The following is a 22493-nucleotide window of genomic DNA, read 5'->3' on the forward strand; positions in this document are numbered from 1 at the left end:
ATATTAAATCCTGTCTGCTTTGAACCTCACTTGATTAAATTTTCTCCTCTCCTTGGAAATGGATGGATCAGGGTAACCATTCACTATTTTTGAGCAGTGTGACATTGTTTCTGGGACTTAAGGGGTTTTCCCGCCCCACTCCCCAGCTCTGACACCTGATTACTTGACTTCTCAGCCTTTCAGCTTTCTTGTCTTAGAAGTGAATGTGATTTAAAATCCACCTTACAGATTGCTGTGGGATTTTTGTAGGATAGGACTAGTACAGAGTTAGTGCTCAGTGGATGTTACCTGTATGCAGTTATCATAGAATCCTCCAGGATTTTAGAGGTAGAAGAGTCACGTGGATTTTCCCAATAAAGATAGAAACTGTATGCAGTGAACAGATGAGATACAAGGTGGTGAGTTCAACTTTCCAAGACTGCAGGCTGCAATGCCTGTTCTGAGGCTTCGGCACTTATCCACAGCAGGCATGTGAGTAGCCAACCTTGTGCCATTTTAATGGCCTATCTGCAATTTGGGGAAGTGACGCACAGTACAGTTTGGAGCCTCTGGGATGAATAGGAGAGTCTGGGGCACATTCAGGAGACGTCTGTCTCACTCCTGAGCTGGAGGTTGAAGTAACGCACAGGGCAGAGTGGTTAAGAGGGGTCCTCGTGGAGGTGCAGGGCACATGCCGCAGACAATGTCTGTCCAGCTCGCCAGTGGCGTGTAGGTATTGTGGGGGGCAGGGATGAGTGGGGGAGGCATAGTGATCACTATCTGAGCCACACGGATCACCAATCCTGTGAACACAGAGCGTTGATGATACCTGCAAGAAAGATACCAACCCGGGCATTCCACTCAGCCACTGCCCCTTCTACAGCTATCTGTGCATCAGCATCAAAGACAGGTTATAGGCTTTCCCATAAGACTGTGGATTAAACCTTGGGTTAAGCCTATGGCAGTGATCCATGCACACCAGGGTCTATAGAAACACGACTCACAACAGCTCACCCTTGGCAGCAGCTTCTATGCCCACCAACAGATGAATGGATTAAAAAAAAAAATGGGAGCGCTACTCTGCCATAAAGAAGAATAAAGGTGAGGCATTCATACGAAAATGGCTGCAACTGAGGCCACCACATTAAGTGAAAGGAATTGGACACACAAGCTTAGCTATCACGTGGTTTCTTTTATACAACAAACCAAAAGTGTAAATAGGAGCAACATGGAAGACAGATAATGGGGAACCAGGAGACAGGTCTTTTACAAAAGGAGAGGGGACCAGGAGATGGGAGAGGCCATAACAAGAATTAGCATGACTTAAGTGATGCTCCAACGCCATGATGAGCAAGATCACTATGTGCCATGAACACGGATGTTGTGAATTAAAAACTGGTGGTCAATTAACCTCAGCTGGACTGAATCAATGTGGTGCTGAGCGTGGAGGGCCGACCTGAGAACTGCTGCCATTATAAAAAGGAGAAGTAGGGAAGAGTGATGTTGCAGGTTCTCCTAAGTTTTGTTGTTGTCTGGAGCTTTTGGTTCCCCTGCAGGAACTTGTTATGCTGGCTCCCCTGATACGAATTTGGCTATTATCATCAGAGGAGCTCGGCACCTGGTCTCTGAGGATGGCTGCGGTTCCCTTTGAGGGAGCTCTGGTCCTTACTGTGAGCATCGCTTCCTGCTCTGGATAGACTTTCTAGCTTCCACCACTGACCTTGAGGCCTTCCCAGAGCAGATCCATGAAATAGAATTTTATGGGTCACTGTCATGAGTTTTAGGCCTCCAGTTGGACTCGTGGGAACCATTGAAATGGGCTCTAGGTCTTCAGCTGAACTCAACAGGATATTGCCATGGGGTCCAGGCCCTCAGCTGGATTCTCTGGGTCTCTAGTGTGTGGACAGATTTCCAGCACTTTCTTTGTATTTCTCACTCCTTGGTTGACCATTATCAATAATACTATAAACTATGTATCCTGTATATAACTGTTTTCCTTGCAATCTCTGACTACAACGGACTAATAAAAATCAGAAAACCCAGGGCATCAGTGGCGTCACTAGAGTCAGGAAAGCGTCCCACGGAGGAGTCTTCTTTCCACACAGTGGAGGGGGAGCACCGTCTTTAAGGGTAGCAGCTGATGGTTCTGCTGGGTGCAGAGCAGGACAGGAAATAAGATCCAGGGTGCCCGGCCAAGAGCCCTGAGGGACTCTGGGAATTAGAGGCACCAAGGACACGCAGGACTCTTGCAGATGTGGGAGTCGAGGAGGAGGCCGACTTCAGGGAAAGGAGGACAGCGGGCACAGGCTGCTCACATCCAGATGATGATGTCACACCCAGAGCTCAGGAGAGGAGGGGATGAAAGCCTAGGAGAGGCAGGGTTTCCAGCTAAGCATGAGGAAGAACTTCCGGAGGGCGAGGAGAGGAAAGAAGGCCGCACAGCAGGGACACAGTGGGACAAACACTTCCACGCCTCTCCGGTGCCTTTCTTCGCACTGCTCCCCTTCGGTCAGTGCGCCTCCTCTTCTGCTGAGGGGCACCGACAGCGCTTTGCCTTCCCAGCTTCACCATGAATCTAGTATTCTGTTAGCGCTGCCATTTGCACCCATGGGAAGCCGCAAGGCCAGTCTCTTACCACTGGGACAGAAGTCACTTGACTGGGGGCATTTGGCCCATGCTGACCTCTGCCATGTGGACCCCACAGGTCTCGCTGAGGATGATGGGTATTCACGCGTGTGTGTGAGCAGCACCGGGATGTCGTCGTTCCAGAGACCTCGGGAGAGTCACACCACTCAGGTAAGGACCCTGGTGCCCACCTTCCCAGCGCCAAGTGAACTGAGCCTCTGATGATGTCCTTCTCTGTGGAGAGCTTGGTTATCCCCACCTTCGCCCTGCGGTCCTCCACCTGTTCTCTATCTTGGCAGACTCCATTTCTGCTCATTTCAAATAATAATAATCATCATAGTAATAGTAGTAATAATATCCAACACAACTAAAAATTAATTGTTTAATCTGATTATCACAGACATAATGTACGTTGGAGTTGAAAGTCGCCTCGTAGTGTTATAAAGGATAACAAGGTGAAGGATGGGGGGGTGTTAGGTGTTTTCTGCACCCCAGCGTTGTTTCAGTAACACCCTAGGTAGGGAACCCCCAGGTCCAATGAGCATGCAGGTCACAGAAACCTCCTGTGTGCAGGGGATATCAAATCAACCTCATTGTGTCTATTTAGTCTCTGAAATGTCAGCAAGGAAAGATTATTTAGGAGAAAATAAGGACTCTGGTTGTTATGGTTCATATCTGGATGTCCCCTCACTCCTAACTGGATCAAGGGGTGCTGAGCTTTTGAGTGGACTGACACCAAGTAGGAGGTGGGGTTTGGTTGGACAGGTTGTCCTTGGGGCCTGACCTGAAATGGCTTCTCTCCCTCCCAACTCCTCCCTTCTCTCTACTTCCTGCGCCCCCATAAGGTGAGCAGCTCCCCTCCACCCAACCCTTGCACCAGGGGCCTCTCTGCCTGGGCCTGACCAATCATGTAAGAAGGGAAGCTTCTCAACTGTGGGCTAAAATAAACCTCTGTTCCATTAAGTTGCAGGTGTTGAGTAGGGAGTCCCAGGGAGGTGAAGCTGACTAATGCACTCACTAGTTTACCTCTAGAAAGTGAAGAGATTTCTGTAACAGAATTTTATGTTCTTTTCTGTGGACACAGTATTTTTTGATTTGTTAATACATGTTTGCAGTACATGAATGTTACATCCATCTCAGGAAGCAGATGCATGCACATAACAAGGCTTGATTGGTTTTTAACCCCCTTCCCCCACTCAGTTCCTAAATCCCCTTCCCATTTCCAGTCTTCTTCTTGTTATTATTAGTGTGTGTTTATCACATGTAGCATTTGCATACATCATGGATATTCGGTGCTTAAAGTGACACATCTTATATCTTTTTACTTTCCTTTTCCTCTCCCTCATCCTCCTGGACCCCTTCCCATTTGCAAAAGATCTCTCTTCTTGTTTCCTTCTATCACTGCTGTATTTTAAAAAATGTTCCTTTTAATTACTATTTAAAATATAATATGTTTCTTTCTAGGAGGTGCATAAACCAACAATTGTAGGCACTTTATTATCAATACATTAAAATATTATTGCTTTGGCAACAAAATTCTTGTATGGCATTAAAGTATAATTTTATTGTGTCATACATCTGCACGAAACAATCTTAAAAACTCAGCTAAGAATGCAGACGTCTGCATAAAATCAGCTACCCAGTGTATGAGAGCTTCCATTGGACTCTTTGGAACTATGTCAGCATGGCCTCATTATCAGCTGAGATTTTTCTAAATAACATTGATGAGGTGGTGAAAAAAATCAATAATTTTAATCTTAAAAATAAATCTTACAGTAGGCAATCTGCTGAAGTCACCAGCGCTGATATATAGGCACTGACAGAGAAGGAAAACGCTGATTGGTGTGGTAATTGGTCGCCCTCATCTCCTGTCTGTCCCGTGGGGAGACATTTCCTCACCTGAGAAGCCCTGCAGATGCTTGGGCTGTAGTTGAGCCCCACTGGCCCTCCTGATAGTGAACAGTGGTTGGGCTGTCTTGGAGTGGGCTGTCCTGCTTCAGAGCCCAAGGACACGATGCCTGGTGCCTGTGCCACTGCTCCGTGGCTCACAGAGGAAAGGAACCAATTGGAAATAAGGTTCATACAATAGGCATCCCAGATCTATTTAAGATCATGGATTCATCTAAGAAGCAGAGAGAAAGGAGAAGTCACCAGGAATCACACATACATTTCCAGTTTTCCAAGGAGTCTTGTTTTTAAACACAAACAGCCTGCAGGAAGCAGAAACTAGTCACCTTACAGGACCTTTTTCCCCAAGGAAAGGGTAAACCATGCTCCCTTTTTTCCTTGCAAATTGCAGGTGCTCACAGGCTGGAGCAGACTGCTCACCCCTGAGAAGCTTGGAGTTACATGACACTCACACATGGTCACATGTATTCCAAAATTTGCCTGTGCTGTTATGTTTGTGGAGGAGGTAGGGACACAGAAAGGACAGGCTGCATCCTGGATCCCTAGTGGTACCTCACAATAGTGAGTCTGTAAAATCTGTCCAGCACCCAGGACAGGGTTGGCTTCCAGCAGTGAAATCAAACACTGTGTGAGCCAGAAGCAGAATCCCTCTTTGAGAGTGTCTGTGTCTTAGTTAGCATCATCAGGAATTTTAATGGCATCCCCTTAAGCAGGATAAGATGTCTATGGTTCTTATAGATAAAGAAAAGTGGGAAGCCATTGAGCAATTTGCCTAGGGTCATACGGGAAGTTCCCAGCGTCAGGTTTGAATAGATGTCAGGACCACATGTGCCAGTGCTGAGCGTGAAGCAGCTGTAAAACCCACTGACGGGGGTGGGCCAGTCATAAAAGTTAAGAATTTTTGGTTCAGAGATGAAAGTCTGCAGTAGCCACAGACGACCCTTGTGGACTTGGTTTTATTGGCTTCCAGTCTCGCTTTTGAAATTTCTTGCCAGCCACAGTGAGGAGCAAGGGGAAAGGGTGCCTCCCTCCCTCCTCTCATTTACCAATCTCCGTGGCTCAGTGGTTCTGTCTCCCATGGGTGCGGGGTGAGAGGCATAAACTATAAGGATGGAAAGAATCCAGGTGGCCCTGGGTCACTGGAGGTAGGGCAGGGCTTCTCTCTCCAGGGACAGCAGAATATTAAAGTACAAATGCCCACCTCACACCTGCTCCTTCACCACCCATGAACCCCCGCCTCCCAGCAAAGCCACTGTACCCCACTAGAGGCACCCAGAGTTCATTTCTGCTGCTTGCAAATAAGAATCTTGACTGACATGCTAATTCAGTTGCTATTATCCATAAAATCCATTTTGCATTCAAAAGTGTATTTTTTACACTAAGTCTACGAGCTCTTTATTGGTGCCTAATATAGATGTAAAACCCTATCTAGAGACGCAGCCAAAGATACAAAATACAGAAAATGTGGTTTATGTTGTGTTCCATCATAATTTTTTACTAATTTGTGCAATATAATGGCTTTCCATAAAAGGAATAAAAATTAATTTTGCTGAAATTAGCCAAACACTGTGAAGGCTGTGACACGAGCTGTGCCTTGCAAGTGGCTAGAAGGCTCGCTTTGCCCACACCGTGGCCGCAGTTGCATTCTTAACTATTTCAGCCCTGGGTGCCAATGAGACCAAGAGAACCGGGCAGCTTGGGGTCCACACCCTGCCCCAAAGGGAGCACAGTGGGCTCTGGGTTAGCATTTACAGCAGTGACGCGGCTGTCAGCTGCATACCTTTTATGAGACTTGAATTGTTTTTTTGAAGCCTATGCATCCAGGGCAGGGCACGGTTCCCAGACTTAGGGGAGGAAGACGCTGGTGTTGTGGAAGAGCTGTTCAACACACTGCGTGGACTCCAGGGCCTGGACCCCCACTTAGAGCATGTAGAGCAGGGCTGGCTCCGCGTGGGGTGGGCGTGGGGGTCATGGGCAGGATGCCAACTTGCTTGCTGGGGCGTGAGCATTGCTGCACACACGTCTCTGAGGGTGCCCTGCTTGCCACTGGGGGTGAGCAGCCCTCCCCTCTCCTCTCCTCTACTCTGAGATGGTGCCTTGAATTTATCTTTCAGCCTTACCAACCTTCCTCTCCCCTTTGTATTGTGCCTAGCTGGTTCTTTCCACAGTAATATTGTGCGCTTTCAGAATGCTTGTTTTCATTATGGGGGTTCATTCTATTTCCTACCAAACTGAAAAGCATTCTCTTTTGTTTTTTATTTTTCTGGGTTTTGTTTTTTAAGAGCAGAAGCTAGCCACATTTAGCTACACATGCTTATATTCTTGGCATCTGGAAGGCTGAGGCAGGAGGATTGTAGCTAGCAGTCAGTCCTAGCAACTTAGCAAGGCCCTGTCTGAAAAGAAAAACAAAACCTGAGGATGTTGTTCAGTGAAGAACCCCTGGGTTCAATCCTTAGTACAACACACACACACACACACACACACACACAAATGCACACCAGACATTATTATGAATATTGTAAATATTCAAATGCACATCTTAAGAAATCACTGACAGTCCTTGATATAGTGGTGTATTCACCCAGTGCTCAAGACCTTAATAAATATCAAGCCTGTTTCTGACATAGCTGCCGATAAAACCCAGAATACAATCAATATGCAATTGATCCCCATCAGAAGTAAACGGTTATGTGGTTTGCTCTAATGAACCGTGGAGGAAAGCATTTTGCAGTGCCGCATGTATCAGCAGAGCTAAGTCTCCAAAGGACCCAGAACGTTCCGTACCTGTTTTCTGTGCCCCTTTTGTTTTTCCTATGGACTACTAGAAACATTGTGTAGCGTGGAATCAGAACAGACCGTGCCGGGCAGAATGAGGAAATGTGGACACATGTAGTTTAATCATTAAGAATGACTCTGCAGCACATGCCAGGGAGCAGAAATTAGACGATCTTTTCCAAAGCATCTCTGTATCTATCAATCTCTATCTGTCTGAGGTACAGTCGGGGGAGACGAGCACAGGAAGCGTTTTCAGAGAATCAGTATTCACTGCTCGTCACTTACGACTTATGAGCGAGAAATGAAGGCAGTAAATTAATTTGATGACATGCAGGAAACGCAGCGTTCTCGACAGGGAAGGGCACGTCCTGTGCAGGCAAATAGAAACGTGCAAAATAAAAAGCAAACCCTCTGTCTCTTTTTCCCTTCCTAACACTGCAGCAGATGTAAATCCTCATGCTGATGAATGCATGGTGTTTTCTCACAGAGACATTGACTATTTATTCTCAGTGAGGAAATCCAACTCTGAGGCATGTCAGAAGAATGAGAAATCAGAGAGTGACCATTGTTAAAGAGGACAAAGGCCCTGTGACCTCCCCACAGCCCCTTGGAAAGGAGAATCTGCAGTTAGCATGGCTGAGGGCTCGGACAGCAGAGACAAATGCATCTGTGTTTAAATCCCACCAAATTAATCTCAATATTGATTTTATTCATTTAGTTAAATTATTTAAATTAAAGGCAGAAAAGTTAAAAAAAATTTAAATAAGAATCCCAGGCATGTTAGCATATGAGTGTAAAACGTAGTGATTGTTTTTTAAGTTATTCATTTATTCAAAGAAAACATATGTGACACACCCAGCTTCCAGCCTGGAATATTAGAAATGCTTGAAAAAAAAAGTGCATTGTTGTTATGATTTCCTCTTTTATTTCCCCAGGGTCAGTATTCTGACTTGCACACAGAAGATGTCTTCAAAGTATGGGGAAGGTTAGACTGAGTCAGCAGGCCCCAGCATCTCTGTGGAATTTGAGAAAATCTGTCACGTGTGTGATTTTTTAGAAATGTTTTATGGAGGAATAGTGTAAACTTATAGAAAGCTCATTGATTAGAAACACCCACCTGTACCACACCTCACCATTCTGCTGCATTTGCCTTAGAGCTGCAGTTCTGGAGGAAGACATACTGGAGTTTTGGGGGTTTTGTTTGGCTTTGTTTTGCTTTCCGGATCAGGCTGGCCTTGAACTCCAAGCATCCTGCTGGCCAGGATCCTGGCTGTGTACCACCACGCTGGACAGCATTGGAGTTCTTGAGTGCTGCCAGCAGAAGTGGGTCATCATCCTGAAGTTAGGACAAAGCCCTAGGCCCCTTTCACTTACTTAACCAAGGGTATAAATTGTGTTGGTAGCTATTCAGTACCCACAAACACTAGTAGGTCCTGATTGTAATGTAAATAAATGTACAGCTCCCAGCAGACCCCACTGTGCCAATTTTCTCCACACTGAGTTCCCTGCCCTTGGTGTACCTTGCACTCTTGTGATAATTTATTCTGAGCATAGCTCAGGGTTGGAGGTCCAAGACTTGGAGTCGAGTATCACCACTGAGAAGATTTGCTTTCAGCAAGCACTGGCTCTGAGCACTCAGGTTCCCTCCCAAAACAAGCTCAGCAGGGAACAGGCTGCAGGGGATGGGAAGGGACAGACACAGCCTGAGCCTACAGGGTGGCCTCCTGCCCCTGGTGTCTCTACTCTCTGGGTGCAGCAGTGCCCCAGGCAGCATAGTTTTGTCCTCTGAGGCTCTGTCCCATGCTGGTGGCAGAAGACCCCATTAAGCCATCTCCACAATAGCTATGGGGAGCTGGGGATGTTCATGGACCACAGATCACACTTGGGGAGTATTAACCCGTGTGCGCATCTAAAGCTCCTCTCCCAGTCAAGTTTTCTTACAAACAGGACACGGTTCCTTAGGACAGTGCAGTCACAGCTTGACAGAGACAGGTAGAAAACTACAAAACCACATCTCAAAGTCACCAGGGTTAAGGACCAGGCTGCAAGAAACACCCTGAAAATGCCTCTCACTCATCATTCCAAAACTATAGAGAAAGAAAGAAAGAAAGAAAGAAAGAAAGAAAGAAAGAAAGAAAGAAAGAAAGAGGCCCAAGGTTTCCTGGATGGGGGGGGTGCCGAGTCTCCCAGGTGGAGGTTCCTGACCAGCTGGTTATGGCTGAAATGGTCAGATCAGTTTCCACCCTGCTGAGGGCAAATGGGGGTCCCTATGTATCCTGTAAACACTGAGTCCAATGATCCATCAGACTCTGCTGCAAGCGTGAGAAGCATATAGTGGCCTCCCTGCACGCCTGCTGCATGTTTTCAGGGTGTTCGGAGGTGATTCCCGGCGCTCAGGCCTGGTGCTCACAGCACATTCTTGTCCTGTTCCTCTGGTCCGGGTGACTTGCCTGGTGACCTTGGGAACCGCTCTGTGGACTCCGGGAAAGGCCCACGCAGTTCTCAGACATGGCTCACACTTCCTTGTTGTGTCTTCCTGGTGACTTCAGCATGAAGTTTATTGGTTTTATTGATCTCTTTAAAAACTAGCTTTTGACTTTATTGCTTCCCTCTGTTGCTCTCCTTGTATTGATTTCTGTTCTCTTCTTTATTATTTTTCCCTTCTGCTTATGCTCGGCTTGATTTTCTCTGTCTGGCTTAAGTAGGTAGCATCAATCGCTGATTTGAGGTGTTCCTCTTTTTTCTCCAATAAAAGTGTCCTAAATTTCCATCTGCATGCTGGATCCACCATATCCTGTAGATTTTTATAGGTTTTATATTCCTTTTCCTTCCATTCAAAATATTCTAGTCTTCCTTGGGACTTGCTCTTTGACTAATGTTCTTCGCTTTCCAAATACCATACCTCGGGGTGTCCTCATGGCATTCTGCTGCTGCTTTCCACTGGGCCCTGAGACTCTGTCCTGTGTGCTTTAGTTCTGTGCATGTCCAGGGTCTGGCTGACACAGGGTGCGTTCTGCCCAGTGAGACTCCCGTATGCACTGGAAGGGACTGTGCAGTTTGCCGCCACCAACAGAGACGCCTGTGGGTGCCCTTCAGTGGTGTCAGCCTGCAGCATCTCGTTCTCTTCTCCTCCTGGTTTTCTGTCTTCTTTTCCTCCTGATAGAAGAGCTCCAGGATCTCCATCTGTAACTGCAGCTTTCTCCAACTCTGCCTTCGACTTTCCGCTTTGTCTCCTGTGTCTGAAGGTTCTGGGATGCACAGACCATTAGGGTCACAGCATCTCCGTGGTAAAGACCTGCTGTTACCATCAGCTCACTCACTTCTCTCCCCCCACCTTCTTGCTCTCCCCTCTCCCCCATTATATTTCTTTCTCCATACTCTCCTTGGTCAGAAATTCATATAGACATCCCATCATTCTTTCGATCATTGTGTGCAAGGTGTATGTTTCCACACCTTCTAGAAACAGCCTTATCAAGACAGAATTCTGTCATCGCACAACTCACTCCTTGCTGGTACAGAATTAGTGTGTGTCCCTGAGTTCTCAGTTTCATGTGGCCATTGGCACAGTCCAACTGCTGGTCTTTCCCTCTCTCTGAGGATAGCCTCCCTTTCTTTTCAGTGCATCTCTGTTCCTACATTTAATATAAGCTGCTTGTCGGTAGCATGCAGCTGGATCTTGTTTATTTTTATCCAGTTTAACAAGCTTGTGACAAGCCATTTATATTTAATGCAGTTATTGGTGGAGCTGGCTTTACTCCTTTTATTTTGCGTTTCCTATTTGTTGTTGATATTTTTTGGAGATTCTTTCCTCCATGGCTTCCTTTGGGTTATTCAAATAGCTTTGAGTATTCTGTTTCAATTTACCTGCTGGCACCCTAGGTACATCTCTCTTATGTATTGGGGGTATTTGGCAATTGTAACAGAAGCATAACTGACTTCAGTTTATATGCAGTCACCTACACTGGTCCTTTAACCCTTTACTTCCCACTTTACCCTACAGCTGCCACATAGGGAAATCTCCACGACAGCATTTAAACGTTGCTTCCAGCTGTCACACAAGAAAGTTTTGGAGGAAAATAGGCTTTCACGTGCATCCCAGTGCTTTCCTGTTTGTAACTTTCATTCATCCTTGAGGTTCTCACATTTGCTCCTTTTCTTGCCAGTTTAGAGGTCTTCTTCTAGAATTTCACATAGAGAGGTCTCGGATTCTCTTAGCTTCTTAAAAATCTGAGTGCATTATTAGTCTGCCTTCCTTCTCCGAGTTTGAATTACCCTCCACAATTTATTTGCTTTAGCTCACTTTCCAGTCCCTTGGAGAAAAGTTTTTATATCTCATCCAAAGTTTTAGTTGTATTCAGTGAGAAAACTATTCTGTGATGGGTGCACCACACTGATCCAGTTTATATATTTATACTGCTTAAGTTTACAATGCTACCAGAGTCAGATTAATGTATCTTTAGGGCTTGTACTTTTGTTCTGGTCTAGATGAGTTTTCTTACATATTAGTAAGGAAGCTAAACCCTGATGCCTGCCACAAAAATATGTGCCTGTATATTTTTTAGGAGTGTTTTCTACACATAGGATTTTAAGCTTCCTGGACTTTATTTTTGAGGCAAGTATGGTACAAGTAAGCAATGGAAATGGACATTTTTCTGAGCAGGTGACAGCTGTTGCACATTTTAAGCATAAGGCCATAGCTGTGCTTGTTCCTAATGCAAACAAGCATGTGGCTGGGAGTGGACCATTCTCTATGCTGCTGTCCTACTCCCAGCAACCTCCCAGCATGCCTTCTGCAGCCTGCAGTGGCCTTTCTCACCTTTGTGATGCTGTTTCAGGAACTCTGTATCCCTTTTAGTACAACTTCCTCTGTGATTGTAATGGTTGACACATTGTGTCAATCTGAGTTTAGAAGTTTCAGTGACACAGCAAGGGGCCAGGGACCTCACTTCCTAAATGTCCTGAGCTGTGCAAAAGGAGGGCATGGAGATGGTGGGAGCTACACCCACTTGAGGGGAGTAGCCTGCTTATAATAGAAGGGAGGGGATGAGGCTTGCTTTCTCTCTTTTTGCTCTGGCTTTTGCTGTCTTGTGCTACCTTGAAGTATTGCCCCATGCCACATCATCCTACTTCGGAGTCAGCCAATTATGGATTGAAACCTCTACAAACTGTAAGCCAAATAAACCTTTAATAGTGTGGGCTATTTTGTCTCAGGAATGAGAGAAAAGTAACCAAGACAGTGGCACATTATTATTGTGCATTTGTGTGTACATGTGTACATATGTGTGTGGAAAGCTTGCTAGATTTTTCATTTTATAGAAAACACACCAAGTGCATCTTAATCATTTTTGTATTACAAACACAAAGTGACCTATAAATTGCCAGCTCAATGTAATTGTCAACCAGCAGCAGCCCCAGAGGAATTGAGAAGCAGCCTGATATAATATGTTCTAGCTTTACTAAACATATTCATTTAGTCGAGTGTTAAAAATATGTCAATAAGTTTGGTACTTAGGACCACAAGCAGCCACATTGCTGGATGGAGGATATGAAAATAGAATCACTTTTATATGTTGATTGGCTTGTAAATTTGTGTAATTTGAGCATCACGTGCCACGAACATGACTCTGAAAGATTTTTTATATTGACTATAAAGTATAATATACACGGTTTTATTGTGTATAACTGTAAAATTATATGCGTGCACTTATGCATAATGCATGATCCTACTCCTGGCTTATAATAATATGCATTGCAGTTTGAGAGTAGATCACATAGACTGAATTTTCAGATTCTTTCTTTCATTCATTTATCAACCAGCACTGAAGTTCTACTCGTGCCTAGTACAGGTCTGTTGGAATAGCTTCATCTGTAAAACAAACTCCCCCACCCTGGTGGACATTAGATTCTACCATTGAGGGTACAAACAGTGAGCTGTATTTAGGCAAAATGTATGTTACTCTAAAAGGCAATAAATCATGGGAGAAAAGAAAAAGTAAACTGGGTCAGCAGGGTGGGGGAACCACAGTGGGGCAGAGCAAGCAGGAAAAAGTTGCAGCATCAATCAAGGGTCACCAGGAGCTCATAGAGAGAAGACACCGGGCTGGGGGACAGGGAGCAGGGGCACTGCTGGACTGCAAGGGCCAAAAAGTGAGGCGTAGTGACCCCACTAAGGCAGACACTGAAGTGCAGTGGGAATTACCATGAGTCACCAGCATGAAGTCTAGAAGGGGAGAATCTAGCATGATAAACTGGAGCAAGAAGCTCCACGTAAAACACCATGGTGACGACTGTATTATGATTTTCTTCCAAACCAGAAAACTAGGGAAACTGGTCTGCTCAGCGTGAGAGGAGAGAGTGAGCCTCTGTCCTCCGTGTAGGTGGAACAGTGAGATCCACTTCTGCTGGGGGCATCCCAGGATGGGCAGAGAGAGCCCAGAGAGCTGGAGCCTGGATGTCCTGACAAATAGAAAGCAGATTCTGAGTGAGAAGAGCAGAAAGAGCCCCACTCTCTGGAAACAGAACCAGCTCACAGGGATGGGAGTTCAGGGCGTGACCTCCGCAGACCTGGGAGGCCTGGTTCTTCTCTGATTTCTGTGATTATGTTATTATTTGAAGCTGTCACTTTGTATTTCTGACTCTGTCAAAAATAGGTTCTGAAACAGATGAACAGTGATACTGCAAAGTGTCAGGAAGTCAACGATATAAAAAGCACAGAGTTTGAAACTCAAGCAGATTAGACCAGATCGGGCGCGTTCAGGGTGGTATGGCCGCAGACGAAACTCAAGCAGATTTAAATTAATTTTAGACATTTGCAGGTGATTTCTGTTACCTGTTTTTGGAAGGAAGTCTTGATTTAACAGATTCTGCCTTTCTTTGACACAGTCTTGTCTCTTTTCCTTCCGAATTCCTCCTGACATGCTTTCCTTTTCTTTGCCAGCACTGTAACAGAACCAAGGTCCAGTGGCAAATGAGAGACTCACCAGCTCTTTCTTAACTTCTAGCCCCCACAGCTGGACCACACTTCCCAGCATCCCTCTGGTTAGGAGCAATCATGTGACCGAGACAAGCCAGTGGTATGAGAGCCATAGTAATGGCACCAAATTCAAGTTACTGATCTTCCAGGACCTCTCCCATCCCAAAATTAAATACAGAATCTTCCAAAATGCAGATCAAAGCCAGGCCACACATGCTCACGGCCACACTCTTTAGATTCCTGCCTTAATGGGAGCAGGACTTAGCTACTGATATTTGTGGTTTATCTGCTACCATATAGTGAGTAATCTCAACTAGTAACCCTTCATCATTTATTTAATATCGTAGTGTTTCTGCTAAGTATTAGTCTTTACAAAATATTTACTAAGTCCAGCTTCTACTATTTAGAGTCTTTATTCTTTAAGTTACCAAAAATGTATGCCTCTGCATGTCTTCCAATGATAGAATGGTTGGAATATTGCTTATCAGAAAACGTCATGCACAGTAATGATATTTGTACCCTCATGACCTCACTCTTCTCACACACACACACACACACACACACACACACACATGCATATACAAACACTCATGCACACACACAATGTCTATATGTATAAAATTGGTAATTTAAAAATTTCTCAATAATCAGTGGATTTTCCCTGGCAATATAGTCAGTACCATTAACAAGATGGGCACAGTGAGAAATACTTTAATAATTTGGGGATCTTCAGTGCCTTTTCCAGCTATGAAGATACACTTGGAGTTCTCAAAGTGGTGGCTGCAACTCAAAGCCCTGGGCTGGGCATTGTGTCCGAGGAGAGAGGAGGTGTCTTCCTCCATGCAGTGTGGTTGCTAATCTGCCCCCCTTTCCTAATTACAGCTGACTTCTTTAATCTACTTGCTTTGGATTCTGTTAGCATCCAGTTTCATAACATGGTTTTCCTCATTCTTATTTAATTACCTTTAATATGGCAACACATGAACAGCTGTTTCTAGAAAGAAATGTTCTGAGAAATTAATAAGTGAGTAGGTGAGCTGTGTCCTACAGACCCGCAGCGTGGCTCGGGAAGCAGGTGGGGCAGAGGCTTTGTGGGCTCGGGAAGCAGGTGGGGCAGAGGCTTTGTGGGCTCGGGACCGGGTCCTGTGCCTTCTGGAGGCTATGGGTTTGGCCTGTGAGACTCTGACCACCCCTTTTCCTCACTCTCCAACTGGGCCTGACGTCTCCTCCTGCTCCTTCACCAGTCTGTCGCCACCCTGCAGCCAGTTCCCCAAGCCCATGCCACTTCTCCACACCTTTGCTTTTCTCCTGTGATGCCTCTTAACCATCAATGCAGACATGAACAAAACATGATGTCACCACCTACCTGGCTTGACTGGATGTCGCTTTCTACCCCACCCCCCCACCCCCGTCCTCATCTGCACAGCCCAGGTCAGAGCGCCCCCCAAAGCCCGTGCTGCCTATAAGGGAGCTCCCTCTTCTTGACCCAGCAACAGGAACTGCATGTGTGGGTCACTGCCAGTTAATGCTGCACGGCTTGTGACCTTTCTGCACTCTTGTTTCACCCACACGTAGGAGTCATTAGCATGTGTATGTCCTGCTGCTCAGTTTGCGTGGAGCTTCTCAAGGCAGAGGCCACACATGGTGCACCTAGGACAGTCCGGTGGAATCCACCGCCCGGATTTCTGTGTTCATAATCACCCAAGGTGCATTGGTTAATTGATCAGCAGGCTGGGGAAGCACCTTGGAAGGCAATGTAATCAGGGCTGCAAAGGTCACTTGCACTCTGGGAGCCCGAATTTGCATTCTGACGCTGCCACTTAGCAGCTAAGGGACTTGGGGATGGGAAGATGAATCGCTGTGTTTATGAAATGATGTTGATAAGCTTGAGCCTGCTTATGTCACATGCATGGGAGGATCTAGAATAAGGACCCGGGGCGGTGCTCAGTGGAGAGAGCAGCCAGTGGAACTGATGTCCATGACAGGTTTGGGGGAACTTCTGAGCATCTCATCAGAAACAGAGACAGAGACAGAGACAGAGACAGAAACAGAGTCAGAGGAGACAGAGACTCTAGCTCTAACCCGGGAGCGCCACAGGGGAGACAGAGTTGCAGGGATCAGTCTGTGTGAGAGCGAACAGATCAGGACTACCAGTATGCCCAGAAAACACACACAGCCCTGCACCCAGCCCCTGCATGTGGAAGGCGGTGCTGTTGAAGATTTCTGAACCAGTAATGACAGGGACAAATGTGTCCTTTGAAGACAGAGACCTAGGAGGCTCATGGTCTTTGCCAGACCTCCTTGTATTTGGGTGAGTCTTTAGAATCACCCCAAGAAAAATGTTTTACAAGGGATTTTAATCTTCTTCCTTTCTGTGTTTCCCATATATAGGTCTGGCTTTGTTTTTGTTTCTGTTTTTCCCCAGCCTGTCCCTGTGTCTGAGCCCTATGTCAGTAACAGGTCATCACTTGCTTCCTACCTGCTAGTTATTAGTAAGCACCTGCCTAAGTGTTAAGTGGATCAATGTCAGAGAACAGAGTCCCATGAAATCCATATCTCAAATGTCACACATTAATTAGACTGCATGATTTTTAGTACGATTACAAGTGCCTAGTTTCTTTCATGGAAAGAAATACACATATCCACTCACCTGAGTGCATTTTTACACCTAAGTATAACTGGACAGGTTAGAATCAGCTGCAAACTCCAAGTAAATATCTCTTGAAACAATATCAAATATACTTCAATACATTACATAAAATACAGTTCTTGATTTTTTTTGGGGGGGTGGGTACAGGGATCAAACTCAGGACCCCATGCTTGCAAGGCAGGTGCTTATGCCCCTGAGCTAAATCCCCAGTCCCAGTTCTTGATTATTAAGGAAACCAAGCATCCAGTTAGGGTATGAGGTTAAAACCCCATCCTTCCTCCCAGATCCCACACCACTCTGGTGTCCAGGAAAACTCAAACTTGCCTTTAAAGTGATCTGTTTGCCTTTGTTTAAACCTTGGGCAGGAATCCTAAGAGTGAACTTAATTGGAATGCTGTAACAATGCCCATTGCTGCATCACAAAAGAGCAGCCCTCTGCAGTCTAAAGCACAGTGCTGTTTCCCACCCAAGATAATTTTCCTTGCTGTTTGGAAAGCAGAGACAAAGGAGAAGTTTTAGTCAGGAGTTTTGTTTTTAGTCACGGGGTCTTTATTCTATGCTGCATCTTTAGGGTTCCATTAGTGGACCCTGGTTTCCCTGACTGCAGCTCCCCAGTCTTAATATTTTCTTCCTAAGTACAGTGTGGGGATGTGGTTTGCCTGGGGAACTCCCATCTCCACTATCCAGTCAGCCGCGACTCTTTCTTCTTTTCAATTTCCATAAATGTCAGCAAATGAGTCTTTTCACCTCTGGGTGAAGAGTCAACAGGAAAATCAGTTCTGTGACAAATGAACAGCAACATGATTTTACGTCTGAACTATGGGGCAAAGACTGTTTTTATCCATGCAGGGAAAAACCCAAGGTGAAATTCAGCAGAGAATTACTAATTTACAATCACATTGCCCATAGAAATGCATAGCAGTCAGGCATGTTGGTGCACTCCGGTAACCCCAGGACTCTGGAGGCTGAGGCAGGAGTTTGAGCCCAGCCTGGGCAATCTAGTGATGCAAGAAAACAATGTGGTAGGTGGAACCCAGGTCATGGTTTAAGTGACTGCATATTGAAAAAGTACATTAAAAGATCCACCCATCTGGGCAACTTATCCTCTTGCTAAATGCTATCTCAAAGCCAAAAATGAGAAGGGGCTTAGGATTTTTAGCTCAACTCAAGCAAAGGCTGTGGGTTCGACCCTCAATGCACATGAGTGTGCCCCCTCTTTGCCTGAAGCACCCCCACAATTGGGTGGCTCCTGCTACAGTGTTTGCAAAGTGGATCCATTTGCCACTTTTTTTGAAGGCTCAGATTCCCCCAGTTCTGGCTGGCAAACTTTCATTTGCCCAATTTGGGCCCTAAAGGACACCGTACTGTTGTCAAGCAGTTGCTAATTCTATTCCCATGGAGTAGACCAACATTTTTCCAACTTGTGCAATACAGATGACCCCACTCAAATGAAAAATTATTTCCCTTGACCCACAGCATCTTGGCATTATTTTCAGCAGTGTTAATCACATTCGTATACACACGATTATGTGAGATCGTTTCATCCCTTGGCCTGAGTCAGATTTGCAAATGGAGTAAAAACCTGTAAAAACAAAACAACTGGAATTCATGTTAGGCACAGGAGTTTGTGTGCTCTGTGACATGAGCATGGACAGCAGGAGCCTGGTGCTGATCATGGCGATAATGGGCCTCCTCACATGCTTCAGGGACTGTCTGCCATCAGTCAGCTGGATCTCTGCTCAGCTTTCTGTCCGGACCCCTGGACACTCCGAGAGCTCACCCCATACTCACACTCACTGTCACTTAAAAAGTGAAGAGAATGTATTTGCATATGAAATCCATCTGCTCCTTTCTTACTAACCTGGAAATTCTAAATAATACAGTATTCAGCCTATATCAGCATATTCGTACGGAAGATACAGAGACAGAGAAGCGTATTCTGCATTAGCTTAATGCATAGTCTTGGCTAAGAACATGGACTCCAGGGTTGGTGCCACTGCTTCTCTGTGCTACTGAGCAAATCACCAGACTTCTCTGTGCCTCAGTTTCCTCACCTAGTCTTTGTAGGGCTCATGGGACAAGTCATGAGCTGAGGCTTGCAAGGTGACCAGCAAGACACCTGGCATGGCTGAAACACTCCAGAGTGCTCACTAACTGAATCCCACACCCATCCCTGCCACCCCATGTCCTTGACTCTTTGCATTGGTTTAGAAGCAGCTTGGCGCCACAAGTGTCACCTGGAAGGTCCCTCATTTCCCTGGACCGTAGCACTGGAGACTGACCACAGGCACTCGGGCCCACCTACCTTCCACTGATGCCTGGAGGTCCACTTCACATTGGCCTTTGAGAACCTGTCAATCACAGACTTCTCCTCCACACTGCACTCTGTCTGGGTGCTTCCCTGTCCTTCAATTTGGGAAGCCCCTTTGGCTGAAAACCATCTCAGAGACCTAGTTATGGACTGAGTGTAGGCTGGGCCTTCACAGCTTCTGCGCTTCATGCTACCTTATTGATTCTAGCCCTTGATATCCTCTCCTGCATGTGAGCAGTGGACTCAAGCAGGTTCAGCATTGGCCCTGGGGCACCGGCATCTTGCTCCCGTCAAGGGACTGTCCTCTACCTAGCTGGCACCGCCACTCTGCCCATAGTAGTCTTCTCCCTTCAGTGTTAAAGGACAGGCTGTGAAGGGTGGAAGAGCCTGCAGAGCCAAGGCAGCTAGTGCTTTGAGTGTGGGGTGAGCCATCTCCTTTCCTCACAATTCTCATTTCTGGACTCTTATTTGTAACCAGCATATACACTTTTGAGTAGACAAGAAAACCAGTGTCCTAAGAACCCAGCCATCATGGGCAGCCGGCTGCTGACAGGAGCAAGTCCACAGCAGCACAACCCACAGGTCAGGAGCTCAGTCTGCAGGGGACACTGGGGAGCAAGAGGATGCAGCTGTGCTCGGCTGCTTTCCTGCAAAGGCCAGCACGGGCCTACACCTGAGCGGACGGTCACTGCCTTACAGCTCACTCTGCCTCCCAGATGCACGGCGACTCAGGAAGGCTGCCTGGTGCCTGGGAGCTGTGGGGTCCCCAGGCACAGCCACCCGCGGTGGTCCTGTTTGAGTATTAACCCTGAGCTGGCAGAGGCTCCCAGTGAGGAAAGCCTGAGAGATCACTGATATTGGAAAGCCCTGCTACAGCACCATCAAACTACATGGCGAGTTTTGTTATACAGCAAATTTTTAACTAAAAATTGTTTATTTCGGTAAAAGACACATCACACTTCCTCCCTCACCCCCTACCAGGAGCCTGCTCCTCCCCTGGAACACACTCATGCCTCCCACTGTTTCTGCCACTCCCTGGAGCAGTTCTGGAACTTTCTATTTCATGAATGTGTGAGGCTTGCAAGAAAGCACGATGTATTCCGCGGTAGTTGACCTTCCTCCAGCAACAGAACAGGTCCATAAGACACGGCTCTGTGCCCACATCCTCCCTGTCCACTGGATGTGACACCAGGCAACTTCCGGCTCTTCCTCAAAGTCCAAATGACCATTAAAGGGCAGCACTGTGCATCCATTCAGGACCCCGAGGCCACCAGGGCAGTGCAGCCTCAGACCCTCAGGAAAGAGGACCCCAGAGCCACTGTGGGAAGCGGGGAGGACAGTGGGAAGAGCGTGCGCAAAGGAAGGAGAAGCTAGGCGGGGGAGGAATTGCTGTGCCTTTTACTGTGGTGATTTTTAATACTTAAACACTCACTGTGTTTACTGCAGGCAGATTAGATAAAGAAATGTGCAGGTTGCTCTTGGAGTGGACATAAGGACCAAGCACAGGGCGAGCAGGCTGGGCTCCTTCCTGGGCCACCGGGCAGGGTAACTCCGGCAACCCCCCACACCTGCCTCTTCCCGCTCTCCTGCAGTGGGTGGCGACTACCTCCCTCCCTGTCCTTCCTATCAGCCTTGGGCAGGAGGACTAGAGATGAGGGCCACCTCTGTCCACCCAGCGCCAACCCTCCTGGCCAAATGTTGTGACCACCACCAGGCTAGCCACCCGTGCTGACACCTCCCTTGTCCTCTGTCCTCCAGGTCATCCATCAGCTGCGGCTCTCTGAGAATGAGAGTGTGGCCCTGCAGGAGCTTCTAGACTGGAGGCGGAAGCTCTGTGAGGAGAGGGACTGGCAGGAAGCCCTGCAGCCCCACGAGCCCCGCGCACCCCCGCCACCCCCCTGCAAGAAGCCCACCCTCCTGAGGAAGCCTGAAGGGGCCTCCTGCAGCCACCTGCCCTCCAAGCTCTGGGACACCACCATGTAGGTGGCCTGGGCTGCAGACACAGAATCACGAGGCTACCTTGGGGGACATGCTGGGGCCTCTCCCAGTGCACTGATCAGAGAAAGCACAGGACACCGACACTCTGACACTCCAATCAGACACATTTCCTGCGTGCGTGTGTGCGTGTGTTTTCTTTCCTGTTCTGTGATTTTTCAGGTTCCACGTTTATAGGGCTGCACTGTCCACAGGTGGGGACAGAAAAGCCAAGAGTGTGTGAGATGAGGGACAGTGGCAGGGAGCAGTGACCAAGGACCCTCGTGCCTGGGTACAGTGGTTCCCTAGAGCTGGATGACAACGCCGTGGCTTCGTCCTTGCTGTGGTTTTGTGATGACCCCGTGCACAGGACTCATTTCTTTTCCTTCTCTGTGGCCGTGCGTGTTTTGTTCCAATTCCAGTCCCGATAACCATCTACACGTGGATGACTGTTTTATAACTCGATGCAATTGGTGGTGCTCCCTTGATTTCAAATATGGATTTTAAAATGCCATTTCTGGACATTTCTCCTCCACACATGTTGTTTTTTTAACCTAAAGTACCCAACCCCCTGGGGACCGTGTTGTTGCTCAGCTTTGCAATGTCACTCTGGGCTGACCCTGAGGTGTTTTAGAGCTCACTGTCTGTGGGGACAGCTCTGTCCTTCCACCAGCCTCCACGTTGGGTAAGCAACTCGTGCGCCCCTCAGCAAAACCCCTGCCCCACCCAGCTTTGCTATAGGCTCCCAGAAGTTCTGGGTGCCCAGTTACTCGTGTGTGGCTTCAGCTTCACTGTGGGTGGTGCGTGAGGTCACCCCAAGGCCACGCAGTGTGGATCATGGCTCAGCCTGCTGGTTGGAGCAGTGGTGCTGCCTCTCAGGTCTGTCCCCCATCCCAGCGACGCTGCATGATCCTCGCACTGTGTCCCTACCCTTCTGTCACCCAGTGGCTCTGCTTCTGCTTCTCTGTGCACTTCCATCCCTTGGGGGCTTCTTGGCAGTGGCTCCGGACCACCCATCTTGCCACTTGGAACTTGGAACTTTTTATTCATACCAGCCTTTGGGACACAACTCTGTCAATAAAAGGGTGCAACTCTGCTGCTATGGTGTGTTTTGCTTGGTGGCGGGGTTGGAATCTTCTGGGATCACAAGAGTTCCGGAGCAGCTGTGTGGTGACAAGGATGGAGCTCACCCCACCTCTGGTTTGTCCACACAGTCGCTTGCAAGCTCCAGATGCTGAGCACTTTGTTCTGTAAGCTAAGTGTACCTTGTAGATGGCTGTCTGGGCAAGGTAAGACTA

General features: G+C 47.1%; 1 protein-coding gene across 5 annotated transcripts in view; it reads left to right on the forward strand.

Moving 5' to 3' along the window:
- The window catches only part of Myo16 (myosin XVI), a 470083-nt gene extending 447791 nt beyond the window's left edge, over positions 1-22292 (forward strand). For all 5 annotated transcript variants that reach the window (XM_063247024.1, XM_063247026.1, XM_063247023.1 and 2 more), the window contains exons 34-35: positions 2684-2775; positions 20980-22292. In XM_063247024.1, the coding sequence (XP_063103094.1) occupies positions 2684-2775; positions 20980-21204 (317 nt within the window). In that variant the 3' untranslated portion in view covers positions 21205-22292. The remainder of the gene's footprint in view (positions 1-2683; positions 2776-20979) is intronic.
- Positions 22293-22493: the final 201 nt, after the last annotated feature.

This window comes from Cavia porcellus, unplaced genomic scaffold (genome assembly GCF_034190915.1).
Source record: "Cavia porcellus strain 051 isolate PalLab524CR breed Dunkin Hartley unplaced genomic scaffold, mCavPor4.1 scaffold_4, whole genome shotgun sequence".
Taxonomy (NCBI): domain Eukaryota; kingdom Metazoa; phylum Chordata; class Mammalia; order Rodentia; family Caviidae; genus Cavia; species Cavia porcellus.